Source organism: Zeus faber (genome assembly GCF_960531495.2).
Source record: "Zeus faber genome assembly, chromosome: 15".
In the NCBI taxonomy this organism is placed as follows: Eukaryota; Metazoa; Chordata; class Actinopteri; order Zeiformes; family Zeidae; genus Zeus; species Zeus faber.
This window is the reverse complement of record NC_137194.1, coordinates 3,880,085-3,894,320: the sequence shown is the minus strand read 5'-3', so window position 1 is coordinate 3,894,320 and position 14,236 is coordinate 3,880,085. Positions and strand designations below refer to the sequence as shown.

Genomic DNA, 14,236 nt, shown 5'->3' with positions numbered 1-14,236 from the left:
AACAGCTCGTCCAGCTTGTACCACTGCAACACACCACTTCCTGTTTACATCACACCACTTCCTCTTTACACCACTTCCTGTTTACATCACACCACTTCCTCTTTACACCACTTCCTGTTTACATCACACCACTTCCTCTTTACACCATTTCTTGTTTACATCACACCACTTCCTCTTTACATCACACCACTTCCTCTTTACACCATTTCCTGTTTACATCACACCACTTCCTCCTTATACCATTTCCTGTTTACATCACACCACTTCCTGTTTATATCACATCCTGTTTACACATTACACCACTTCCTGTACCTGTGGTAAAGGTCATTGACAGAGTGAGGTCAGTTATTTCTGAATAAAGGCGCCGTCTGTTAATAATGACCGTTGCCACGGCAACCACTTCACCTCCTGGTTTCACCTCCCTTGTATCACTCCGCTACATGCTAATGCTAACGTTAGGTAGTGACGCCATCTGGTGCCGCTGCATAGGAACTACAACGGAGGACTCATGTCCACTTTAACACTAATAACAGGAAATTGTTCATTGATACGTAGAAGAATAATTCACCATGTTGTTGTGACTGTTTCCCAGTGGAGGCTTTTAAACTAGATATATTAGTTATAAAACTAGACTTACTGGTTATAAAACTAGAGTCACTAGCTATACAACTAGTGTTACTACTTTTAAAACTAGACGTACTAGTTATACAACTAGAAATACTAGTCATAAAACTTTACTTACTTGTTATAAAACTAGACTTTAGACATGTTAGTTATAAAACAAGATGTACTAGTTATAAAACTAGACATACTAGTTATACAACTAAACATATTAGTTATAAAACTAGACATACTAGTTATAATACTAGACATACTAGTTATAAAACTAGACATAGTTATAAAACTTGACTTTAACATAGTTATCAAACAAGACATACTAGTTATAATACTAGACGTACTAGTTATAAAACTAGAGATATTAGGTATAAAACAAGACGTACAAGTTCTAAAACTAGACGTACTAGTTATTAAACTAGACATACTAGTTATAAAACTAGAGATATTAGGTATAAAACAAGACGTACTAGTTCTAAAACTAGACGTACTAGTTATAAAACTAGAGATATTAGGTATAAAACAAGACGTACTAGTTCTAAAACTAGACGTACTAGTTATAAAACTAGACATACTAGTTATAAAACTAGAGATATTAGGTATAAAACAAGACGTACTAGTTCTAAAACTAGACGTACTAGTTATAAAACTAGACACTAGTTATAAAACTAGACACATTATGTATAAAACAAGACATACTAGTTATAAAACTAGACTTTAGACATGTTAGTTATAAAACAAGATGTACTACTTATACAACTAGATGTACGAGTTATAAAACTAGATGTTAGACATACTAGTACTATAAAATACTACTAATACTCGTACTAATACTATATACTACAAAAGTTGCCATAGTAGTTATACACGAGTGGTACTAGTTATAAAACGTGTCATACTAGTCATACAAGGAGTGGTATTAGTTATAAAACTTGTCATACTAGGTATCCAAGGAGTGGTACTAGTTATAGAACTTGTCATTCTAGGTATACAAGGAGTGGTACTCGTTATTAAACTAGTCATATTAGTTATAAAAAGGGTGGTACTAGTTATAAAACTAGTCATACTAGTTATACAAGTTTTACTCTGGGCTCCAACTTCCCCCTCTTAAGACGCCCGTAAATTATACTTATCATTATTATGGTTATTATTATTATACTTATTATTATTATTATTATACTTATTATGATGATGATTATTATTATTCTTATTCTTATTATTATTATTAATAATAATAATAATAATAATAATAATAAGTATAATTATAATCATAATAAGTATAATAATAAGTATAATAAGTATAATAATAATAATAATAATAATAATAATAATAAGTATAATAATTATAATAATCTCTATTGGTCCTCACCACCCGGACCCGCTCCAGGTCCACCTCCGCCCTCCTCAGCTTCTCCCAGCTGTAGTGCTTGTTGCACTTCCTCTTGGACACTCTGCAGAAGTCTCCGGTTACTTGGAAGACGTTGGTGACCAGAGGACACCCACACACCTCGTCCACTGGGACCTGTGGGGACAGGGAACCGTCCAGTACAACCGGTCTGCTGCCGGTGACACTGGGAGCCGCCCAGTACAACCAGTTTGTACTGCTGACCAGTACAGACTGTTCTTACTGGGGAGTTCCCAGTGCTCCCCGTCTAGTCTCACCTTGGGATCTCTGGAATGCTCTGGACACAGAACCTGGAGCCTCTTGCAGTAAGTTTTACTGTGAGGGTTGTAAACATCACAGAAAAGACGGGTCGCACTGCAGAGAGAGACAGACAGGTGGCGAGAGAGAGAGACAGGGAGAGAGATTGTGGAATGAGTGTGTAAAACAGTCAGGCAGACAGATAGACAGACAGACAATTGACAGACAGGAAGACAGATGGACAAATAGGCAAACAGGCAGACAGGTAGGTGGGCAGGCAGGCAGGCCAACAGACAGACAGGCAGACGAACAGGTACTCACCCTTCAATGCGTGTTGGATACATGGAACCAAACGATGTCTGACTCTCATACTGCAACACACACACACACACACACACACACACACACACACACACACACACACACACACACACACACACACACACACACACACACACACACACACACACACACACACACACACACACACACACACACACACGTTAATAGTGCTCCATAAGGTGACATCACTTCTTGTCCAGACAGAAGTCACTTCCTGTTCAGAGTCAGAGGTGAAGTGCAGCAAGAAGAGCTGTCGCCCTCTAGTGGAGATCCAAGATATTTAGTGTTGGGTTGGTTCGGTTCCTCAAGGGCTTTGGATATGTTACGTTTGTTTAAGTGAAGTTAGGTTTGGTTAAGTTACGTTAAGTTAAGTTTGGTTAAGTTACGTTAAGTTAAGTTTGGTTACGTTAAGTTTGGTTAAGTTAAGTTTGGTTAAGTTAAGTTTGGTTAAGTTACATTACGTTTGATTAAGTTAAGTTTGGTTAAGTTACATTACGTTTGATTAAGTTAAGTTTGGTTAAGTTACATTACGTTTGGTTAAGTTAAGTTTGGTTAAGTTACGTTAAGTTAAGTTTGGTTACGTTAAGTTTGGTTAAGTTAAGTTTGGTTAAGTTAAGTTTGGTTAAGTTAAGTTTGGTTAAGTTACATTACGTTTGATTAAGTTAAGTTTGGTTAAGTTACATTACGTTTGATTAAGTTAAGTTTGGTTAAGTTACATTACGTTTGGTTAAGTTAAGTTTGCTTAAGTTAAGTTAAGTTTGGTTAAGTTACATTACGTTTGGTTAAGTTAAGTTTGCTTAAGTTTGGTTAATTTAAGCTTGGTTAAGTTACATTAAGTTTGGTTAATTTAAGTTTGGTAAAGTAAGTTTGGTTAAGTTAAGTTTGGTTAAGTTAAGTTGGATGAGTTAAGTTGGATGAGTTACGTTAAGATTGGTTAAGTTAAGTTTGTTTAAGTTACATTAAGTTTGGTTAAGTTAGGTTTGGTTAAGTTAAGTTAGGTTTGGTTAAGTTAAGTTAAGTTTGGTTAAGAAACGTTAAGTTTGGTTAAGTAACGTTAAGTTTAGTTAAGTTACGTTAAGTTTGGTTAAGAAACGTTAAGTTTGGTTAAGTTACGTTAAGTTTGGTTAAGTAACGTTAAGTTTGGTTAAGTTATGTTAAGTTTGGTTAAGTTAAGTTTGGTTAAGTTAAGTTAAGTTTGGTTAAGTTAAGTTAAGTTTGGTTAAGTTAAGTTTGCTTAAGTTAAGTTAAGTTTGGTTAAGTTACATTACGTTTGGTTAAGTTAAGTTTGCTTAAGTTTGGTTAATTTAAGCTTGGTTAAGTTACATTAAGTTTGGTTAAGTTAAGTTTGGTTAAGTTAAGTTTGTTTAAGTTACATTAAATTTGTTTAGTTAGGTTTGGTTAAGTTAAGTTTGGATGAGTTAAGTTTGGTTAAGTTACGTTAAGCTTGGTTAAGTTAAGTTTGGTTAAGTTAAGTTTGGTTAAGTTAAGTTGGATGAGTTAAGTTGGATGAGTTACGTTAAGTTTGGTTAAGTTAAGTTTGTTTAAGTTACATTAAGTTTGGTTAAGTTACATTAAGTTTGGTTAAGTTAGGTTTGGTTAAGTTAAGTTTGGTTACGTTAAGTTTGGTTGCGTTAAGTTTGGTTAAATTAAGTTTGGTTAAGTTAAGTTTGGTTAAGTTAAGTTTGGTTAAGTTACATTACGTTTGATTAAGTTAAGTTTGGTTAAGTTACATTACGTCTGATTAAGTTAAGTTTGCTTAAGTTAAGTTAAGTTTGGTTAAGTTACATTACGTTTGGTTAAGTTAAGTTTGCTTAAGTTTGGTTAATTTAAGCTTGGTTAAGTTACATTAAGTTTGGTTAAGTTAAGTTTGGTAAAGTTAAGTTTGGTTAAGTTAAGTTTGGTTAAGTTAAGTTGGATGAGTTAAGTTGGATGAGTTACGTTAAGTTTGGTTAAGTTAAGTTTGGTTAAGTTAAGTTTGTTTAAGTTACATTAAATTTGGTTAAGTTAGGTTTGGTTAAGTTAAGTTTGGATGAGTTAAGTTTGGTTAAGTTACGTTAAGCTTGGTTAAGTTAAGTTTGGTTAAGTTAAGTTTGGTTAAGTTAAGTTGGATGAGTTAAGTTGGATGAGTTACGTTAAGTTTGGTTAAGTTAAGTTTGTTTAAGTTACATTAAGTTTGGTTAAGTTACATTAAGTTTGGTTAAGTTAGGTTTGGTTAAGTTAAGTTTGGTTACGTTAAGTTTGGTTGCGTTAAGTTTGGTTAAATTAAGTTTGGTTAAGTTAAGTTTGGTTAAGTTAAGTTTGGTTAAGTTACATTACGTTTGATTAAGTTAAGTTTGGTTAAGTTACATTACGTCTGATTAAGTTAAGTTTGCTTAAGTTAAGTTTGGTTAAGTTACATTACGTTTGGTTAAGTTAAGTTTGCTTAAGTTTGGTTAATTTAAGCTTGGTTAAGTTACATTAAGTTTGGTTAAGTTAAGTTTGGTAAAGTTAAGTTTGGTTAAGTTAAGTTTGGTTAAGTTAAGTTGGATGAGTTAAGTTGGATGAGTTACGTTAAGTTTGGTTAAGTTAAGTTTGTTTAAGTTACATTAAGTTTGGTTAAGTTAGGTTTGGTTAAGTTAAGTTAGGTTTGGTTAAGTTAAGTTTGGATGAGTTAAGTTTGGTTAAGTAACGTTAAGTTTAGTTAAGTTACATTAAGTTTGGTTAAGTAACGTTAAGTTTGGTTAAGTTACGTTAAGTTTGGTTAAGTAACGTTAAGTTTGGTTAAGTTACGTTAAGTTTGGTTAAGTTAAGTTTGGTTAAGTTACGTTTAGTTTGGTTAAGATAAGTTTGGTCAAATTAAGTTATGTTTGGTTAAGTTACGTTTGGTTAAGTTAATTAGGTAGGTTAGGTTAGTTTGGTTGGTGTCTGGTGAAACCATGTTGGACTGACCTTAGCGTAGCAGCGCTCCATGTGTCTAAGCGCCACCTTGGGGTTGACCGGGTGGCTGCAGGAGACGCAGAATATCTGCAAGTCGGTGTCGTCCCCGTCGCCCTCGACAACCTGGAAGAACAACACACCGTCATAGAGGGAGGGGTGGACTTCCTGTGAAAGAAGAGTGTGCTTCCCGTGAGGGAGGGGTGGACTTCCTGTGAAGGAAGAGTGGGCTTCCCATGAGGGAGCGGTGGACTTCCTGTGAGGGAGGGGTGGACTTTTGTGTCCGTCCAGTTTACAACACTGTTTCAGCCTCGAGTGAAACAATTGAACAAACCAGCCACACCAGATTACCCAGAATGCACCTCACGGTGACGCCCCAGGAGCAAACCTCAATCACTCGTCAATTTAAATGCAGCTGTTAGAAATTAAATTCATCCAGATCTGGACGGGTGTGGCCCAACTGCGAAAGTCAGCCACATCGGGCAATTTCCATATGAGTGCAATCACTTTGCCCAAAAGTTAAAGTGATAGTACAGCGTTACTACAGCATTACTACAGCGGTACTACAGCGTTACTACAGCATACCTCCTCATCCTGCTGGACCTGCTGCTGCTTGGCGGTGGAGATGATGTTTTCCAGGTCCAGGAAGCGCTGCTCCATGGAACTGAGGCGCAGCCGGGCCTGGTGCTGCTCCCTGCGGATCTTCTCCAGCTGCCTCCTGCCCTGCTCCTCGGCCACGCAGGGACCCTGCTGCCACTGCTGGATCCTCTGGGGCAGGATCTCCACGATGCGACTGGAGGTGACATGGACGGGCGGGTCCGCTTTCAGACCCGTGCTCTACAAAATACTGTCTTCATAATATGTTTTCGTTTAAAGTCTCTGGAATGTTTATTTTGGGGTATTACTGTGTGTATTTCACTGCGTTACAGTGTAAATGCAGCGTGGTACTGCGTTATTTCAAAGCGTTATTACAGTACATCGTAGTGTGTTGTTAGTGTTGCTATAGTGTGAATGCAGTGTGTTACAGCATTACTACCACATAACTAGTGTTTAAACAGTCTTTACTACAGTGTTGTTAGTGTTACTAAAACATTACTACAGCGTAACTACAGCATTACTACAGGGTTATAAGAGTGCTAATACAGCATTACTACCGCCTTACTACAGTGTTGTTAGAGTGTTACTACAGCGTATCTACAGTGTTGTTACAGCGTTACTACCAAATAACTAGTGTTTCTACAGTGCTAATACAGTGTTGTTACAGAGTTATACTACAGCTTTACTACAGTGTTACTAGAGCATTACTACAGCTGTATTACAGTGTTGTTACAGTGTTACTACAGCCTTACTACAGGGTTGTTAGAGTGGTATTACAGCATTACTACTGCCTAACTACAGGGTTGGTAGAGTGTTACTACAGCATTCCTACAGTGTTACTACAGTGTTACTACAGCGCTACCACAGTGTTGTTAGTGTTACTACAGTGTTACTACAGTGTTGATAGAGTGTTACTATAGTGTTACTACAGCATTACTACAGCGTTGTTAGAGTGTTACTAGAGTGTCACTACAGCCTTACTACAGCCTCTTACTTGGCGGCCAGCTTCATGCCGCAGTCCTCGCAGCAGTACTTGGAGCTGGTTCTGGCCGGTTCCACGCAGCCTGGACCCAGACACTGCCTCAGACCCCCCAGGTCCTTCTGGACCTCAGATCCCCGGTCCCCCTGGCGGCCCCTGTGGCGGGTCTTCCTGTGACGGCGAGACCGCACCTCCTCCTTAGGCAGGGAGAGAGACTTCTGGAGGAAGAGATGTGTGTATTACAGTGTGTGTTAGTGTGTGTTACACTGTGTGTTATTGTGTGTCTGCGTCCGTGTGTGTACCTTCTTTTTCTCTCTCTTCACGTGCTTCACCTTCACCGCTTTCTTCCTCTTCGTCATCGTGTCGGACCGAGCGTCATCTTCCTCGCTGCGCCACACCTGCAGGGGGCAGCACGTTACCACGGCAACCATAGGGAGGCAGCAGGCCAACAAGTTACCACGGCAACCAGATGGATGCGGCATGACGCTGCAATGACACTGACGTCAGCGTCACGCCGTGACGCTGACGTGGCGCTGATGTGGCACGCCGTGACGCTGACGTGGAAGCTGACGAGCCACGTTTGGTGTGAGTTGGGATAAGAAACCATTTGAAACATTTAAACTTTAAAGCAGGACACACCCACCAGCTCGCTGTATCCTGCTGCCTTGTACTGCTCGTAAAGTTCAAATTCGCTCTCACTGAAGGCGTCATCGTCAAACAGAAACTCCGCCCCTTTCATCTGCAGGCCACGCCCCCTTGCTCCACCACCGCAAAGCTCCTCCTCCTTCACGCGGAGCATCTTCTGCTCACCAAACAACATGAAAACAACTTCCTGTTTAACAACTGGATTCCTTCATAATAATGATAATGACAATAGTAAAATAATAGTAATAACAATAATAATAACAACAACAATAATAATAATGATAACAATAATAATAACAATAACAATGATAACAATAATAATGGTAATGATAACAATAATAATAACAATAATAATAACAATTATAATAACAATAATTATTATAATAATAATAACAACATCTCCTGAATCCGCAGATATTGTGATAAATTACCTGATTATCTGGATAATCAGGTCATTTATGTAAAATATAAAGAGATGAACACCATCTCTTAACCGTCTTGCCATGTGTTGCCGTGGTAACGCGCTCACCCTGGCCCGGACCTCACACTGCCGCAGGCGGCACTTCTGCCGGATCTTGTTGGGACCCCCGAACTTCTTCATGTCTTTACAGAAGTCACACACTGCACAGTCCTCGGTGCGAAGACACGCCTCACACTCCCCACACATCCTGGCCGAGCGCTTCACCTGAGGACCAATCAGAGGAGAGAGACACCTGAAAACCAATCAAGGGACAGAGACACCTGAGGACCAATCAGAGGAGAGAGACACCTGAGGACCAATCAGAGGAGAGAGACACCTGAGGACCAATCAGAGGACAGAGACACCTGAGGACTAATCAGGAAGAGAGACACCTGAGAACCAATCAGAGGAGAGACACACCTGAGGACCAATCAGAGGACAGAGACACACCTGAGGACCAATCAGAGGAGAGAGACACCTGAGGACCAATCAGAGGAGAGAGACACCTGAGGACCAATCAGAGGAGAGAGACACCTGAGAACCAATCAGAGGAGAGAGACACACCTGAGGACCAATCGGAGGAGAGAGTCCTGGAGGCTTAACTGCTGAAGACGCTGGAACCACACCCAATCATAGGAGAGGTGCAGCCTCTCTCAAGTGGCAAATAACACAAATCATATACATACAAATACAATACATACAAATACAAATACATTACATACAGATACAATACATACAAATACTAAATAAAAAAGCAACAATGGGTGTGGTTCGTGTTCTGAAGGTAAAAATAGAACATGGGATATTGGCCCCCCAGCTCCAGGGGGGCGTGGTGGCCCCCCCAGAAACCGATGCCTCCACGTTGCGTTTGGGGACGAAGGCTCCGCAGCCAAACAAACAGGTTGTAGTGACACGTCTCCATCGAGCAGGAACCACTGATCTGATTGGCTCTACTCTGATAGAGTGGGAGGGGCCAAGTCGGGCCACCTGTGTCATCAAGCCCCGATGTAGCCCCGCCCAAGGCATCCAGAACTGAAAAACAGTGGCCCTTTCTCAATCTGTGTTCTGGTCTGTACTTGTGAAACGTCATCAGTCGCAGCCCAAGTACTGTCCCAATTCATGGTCTGCATCAAGCCAAGTCCAGTCCAAATGCCCGGATGTGGACTTGCTCCACCCATTTTATGGAGGATGCATCGTTGGTGACTTGTGTGGACTTGGGACAGACAAGTATCCCACAATGCATTTCGCACCAAGCGGTGGTAATGGTATTGGTCCCCGGGAGTCTGTACTCCAGAGTCGAACTTGCCAAGTCTGAACTACCAAGTCTGCAAGTCCGGACTTCGCGTACTTGGTATTGAGAAACGACGAGTCTGATGCAGGGTTCACTGTTTGTATCATTATAACTCGTTTACTTTACAGAGACTTTAACATTATTATTTCATTTTCCAACATTATTTAGTACTTACAACACTCAGCTGCGAGCCACGCCTACTGTCCATCTTGGGATGAGGGGCGGAGCTCTCGCCCTCCTCCTGCTCTGACCACGCCTCCTTCTCCGTCACCCTCTTGGAGCGGTACTGGATCTCCAGCGAGCCATCGGTACCAGCCGTGCTAGCCAGCGCTAACACAATAGCAATATTACTGATACAGGCAGGCAGGCAGACAGACAGACAGACAGACAGACAGACAGACAGACACACTAATGTACAGTATATAGATGTATCAACACACCTCGGCAACTCTCACAGAACCAAACTCTGATGGATTTTGCAGATTTCTCTGAAACTCCGATGCAGTCGCCATGAAACCACTCATTACAGCTCTCACAGCCTCTGAGAGACAGACAGGAGGAGGCGAGGACAGGTGGGGAGGGAGACAGGGGAGATGGGGATAGGTGGAGATGTAGACAGGTGGTGAGGGGGACAGGTGGTGAGGGGTGAGACGGGTGGAGAGACAGATGGGTGGAGGGGCACACAGGTGGAGAGACAGACAGGTGGAGAGGTAGACAGGGGGAGAGGGTTAGTATAGCAAGTAATGCTGTCGTAAAACGTATTTAGCATGAATTAAATATTTAGGACAGATAGACAAACATGAAGACAGACAGATAGACAGCCATGTAGGCAGACAAACAGGTAGATAGACGGGCAGGCAGACAGACAGACAGGTAAATAAACAGACAGACAGACAGGCAGACCGATAAACAGGGAGGCAGTCAGGTAGATAAGCAGACAGACAGGCAGGCAGGCAGGCAGACAGGTAAATAGAAAGACAGTCAGGCAGGCAGACAGACAGACAGTTAGACAGTCAAATAGACAGACAGACAGACAGGCAGACAGACAGACAAGCAGGCAGACAGGTATATCTACATCATGAAGCAGTTGATGTCTGGTTTCCTGCAGACACAGTAGAGTGGAGTCGTCGCCGTCTCCATGGCAACCGCAGCATCTCTCCCTCCATCCTCATCCTCACCTGCAGGGGGCAATGCAGACGCCTCCTGCACAGAGAGACAGACAGGGAGGCAGGGAGACAGGCAGAGGGACAGACAGAGAGACAGGCAGGGGGACGGACAGACATGGGATAGACAGGCAGGGGGACAGACAGAGAGGCAGATGGTGACAGACAGGCAGGGAGAGACAGGCAGGGGGACAGACAGGGGGCAGAAAGACAGTTCTTATTGTTAATATGACTGACTGAGTAATTCAAAGTAATATTTAAAATATAATCTGCATCTTTCATCACTGCATCAAAATAGAATGTAGCTCTGCAGGAGGAGGAGTTAGAGGAAGAGGAGGTGGAGGAGGAGGAGGAGGAGGTGGAGGAGGAGGATGAGGATGAGGAAGAAGAGGAGGTGCAGATCTCCTTTTGTTCCCATGGTGACACACCATCCGGAGATGCAGATGAGCTGGAGGTGTAGATCAGGTGGAGGTGCAGATCAGGTGGAGGTGCAGATCAGCTGGAGCTGCAGATCAGGTGGAGGTGCAGATCGGATGGAGGTGCATATCAGCTGGAGCTGCAGATCAGGTGGAGGTGCAGATCGGATGGAGGTGCAGATCAGGTGGAGGTGCAGATCAGATGGAGGTGCAGATCAGCTGATTATCATCTCAGTTCTGTTTCAGACCAAAAACAAAACGCTTTGTTTCCGTTCTTCCTCCACCTCCTCCTCCTCCTACTCCACCTCTCCTTCTTCTTCTTCTTCTTCTTCTTCTTCTGGAGGAAACGGCACCACAGCGCCGCTGGAGGCTGAAGGAGGGAGGAGCTGCTCCTCCACCAGGGGGCACTGCGCGCTGCGAACACTGAACGACATGACCACAGCGACGTGGTGTTTACAATAACAAGTGCTTTATCAACAAAAATAAGAGAAATAACAATAATAATAACAACAACAACAAAAACAATAATGATTACAATAATAATAATAATAATAATAATAAAAATTAATTATTAATATTATTATTATTATTATTTATTTTACATATTCTTATATATTTTACTGATCGCTTTACATTTATGTTTCATGTTTGCACCGAACACCAAGACAAAATCCTCGTTCGTGTAAACTTACTTGGCAATAAATAACATTCAGATTCTGATTCTAAAATAATAATAATAATTTAAAAAAAAAAAAAAAGTAGTAAAAACTAAATATTATTCACGCGCGAAACGCAGCGGAACAAGCACGCGCATGGGCTCACGTGCATGCGCACACGCAACCGCGGACGCGCGCAACGTGACGTCACCCCCCCCCCCTTCTGGGACCAGAAGCTGAAGTTGTTCAGGTTGGAATTGAACTTTTAAAACGCAATTATTGATCAGAGGTGATTAGTAATCAGATCGATCTGAAAGTTCTTTAGAAACTAGTTTGTAAATAGTTTTACACTCAACAAGATCATGAATATAAGCGGTTCATTTAATATTATTGTTATCATATTATTTAATATATGAATAATATTATTATTTGTATTATTATTTTTGTTGTTATTATTATCATTATTGCCGTTACTATTATCAGTAACGTATTCTATTGTTATTGTATTGTATAGTATTGTTATTAATTGTGTTAATCGTATTGTTCTTAGTATTATTATTAACTGTGTTTATCGTATTATTATTAATTGTGTTATTCATATTATTATTAGTATTGTTATTAATTGTGTTAATCGTATTATTATTATTATTGTTATTAATTTTTTGATGGTATTATTTGCAGTATTGTTGTTAGACAGATAAACGTGCCGTGTGCTTTTTGATTGACAGCTGTCGTGGGCGGGACTTGGCCACATGGAGGTGATGTCACACCTCAAGAACTCTGATCCCACTGGGGGCGGAACTAATGAGACACAGAACCAATCAGAATTCATCACCACTCAGCCAATGTCCAATGGGAAGCTCCAACAACCCGGCGGTGAGAAGACGCCACCTGCTGGACTGTACTGTGTACTGTATTGTGTACTGTACTGCACTGTGTACTGTACTGCACAATGTACTGTACTGCACTATGTACTGTTCTGTGTACTCTACTGTACTGTGAACTGTACTGTACTGTGTACTGTACTGCACTGCACTATGTATGGTACTGTGTACTCTACGGTACTGTGTACTGTACTGTAAGGTGTACTCTACTGCACTGTGCTGTGTACTTTACTGTACTGTACTATGATCTGTACTGGTGACTGTACTGTGTACTATACTGTACTATGTGTACAGTACTGTGTATTGGACTGTGTACTATACTGTGTGCTGTACTGTGTACTATACTGTGTGTATAGTACTGTATTGTGTACTGTACTGTACAGTATAATACAGTACTATTTAAACTTAAGGTGTATTTTAATCCTAATATGTTTATTACAGTAATCATACATATAATAATACTAATATGGTAGTCTTCTTCCAGGGGAGACTCTGCCCCCTCACGCTGATAGGTTGGAGGATGGAGAGAGGGGCGGAGACTCTGTCACTGACAGCGCTCAGGCCAGTGATGAGGGTGGACTTCCTCCTGAGAGACAGACAGGTAATGCTCAGAAAGACAGATGTTTATCTATATATATATATATAGATATATATGTTTGTGTATATGTATATGTATAAGTATATGTATATGTATCTGTATATGTATATGTATATGTATACGTAGTGTGGCAGGTACGTCTGCCACACGCCACCAAGGGGGCGCCGACAACGGGGTTACAGATGTTTATTGTAGAGAGTGGGCTAGGTGGAACAGGCCCGGAGCAGATAGAACATGTCATGACAAGGGCTCCTCTCCCGTGTGTGTGTGTGGGGATGGGGGTTTTACCTGACGAGCAACAGGCAAACAGCCACCCTGATCCCTTGCTCAATTACCTAGACTCAGGACAGGTGTGGCTGCTCAAACCACACCACCCCCGCACCACATACCCCCAACACCTAAATGAGCCGAGCCTAGTCCCCAGCAGAGAGAAAGAAAGAAAAACAACGCCTGGACTCTGAAATGGGGTTCCCATACCTAAAACTACAGACTCTGGCACCGGGTTCCTATAGTTTACAGAAATAAAACACTGGACTATGAAACAGGGTTCCCATACCTTAAACAAACAAAAGAGTCCAACAAAAAATAACTGGTTCCCTTCCAGGGGACCTGGTTCCCTGGAACAGCACGGTCCATCGGCGTCGCTCCCCCAGAGCGACCAAGCAGACTGCCCCCTCCTCCCTCCCGGAGCGAGGGGCCTCCAGATGCTGTGCTGGCTGGTGGGGGCGGAGCCGGGCTTCGCTGTTGCGGGGCTGCTTGATGGGCTGCTGCTTGGTCCAGGCAATGGCGGCTGGGTGGAGCAGCTAGCTGCTAGCCTAACCCTCACCCAGTAACCATACCACACCACACCATACCATACCACACCACACCATACCACACCGTACCACACCACACATTTTAACTTCCCTCTCTCCCTCTCTCTCTCCCTCCCTCCCTCCCTCCCTCTCCCATTCTCTCTCAGATCTGGTCAGTCCTACACCTCTGTCTGTCCCTCTCCCCACCTCTCCTTCCTCTCCTCTCCTTCCCTGCCCTCCT

General features: G+C 41.8%; 1 protein-coding gene across 1 annotated transcript in view; it reads right to left on the bottom strand.

Moving 5' to 3' along the window:
- Positions 1-11,329, bottom strand: part of cxxc1a (CXXC finger protein 1a) — an 11,973-nt gene extending 644 nt beyond the window's left edge. Inside the window, exons 1-14 of the mRNA XM_080015890.1 lie at positions 11,076-11,329; positions 10,560-10,687; positions 9,925-10,025; positions 9,660-9,814; positions 8,263-8,418; positions 7,732-7,890; positions 7,391-7,486; positions 7,104-7,306; positions 6,098-6,305; positions 5,528-5,638; positions 2,579-2,628; positions 2,278-2,374; positions 1,985-2,137; positions 1-23 (exon numbers count right to left, since the gene is read on the bottom strand). The exon at positions 1-23 is cut by the window's left edge and continues 644 nt beyond it. Coding sequence (XP_079872016.1) covers positions 1-23; positions 1,985-2,137; positions 2,278-2,374; positions 2,579-2,628; positions 5,528-5,638; positions 6,098-6,305; positions 7,104-7,306; positions 7,391-7,486; positions 7,732-7,890; positions 8,263-8,418; positions 9,660-9,814; positions 9,925-10,025; positions 10,560-10,687; positions 11,076-11,078 — 1,643 coding nt within the window. The 5' untranslated portion in view covers positions 11,079-11,329. The remainder of the gene's footprint in view (positions 24-1,984; positions 2,138-2,277; positions 2,375-2,578; positions 2,629-5,527; positions 5,639-6,097; positions 6,306-7,103; positions 7,307-7,390; positions 7,487-7,731; positions 7,891-8,262; positions 8,419-9,659; positions 9,815-9,924; positions 10,026-10,559; positions 10,688-11,075) is intronic.
- Positions 11,330-14,236: the final 2,907 nt, after the last annotated feature.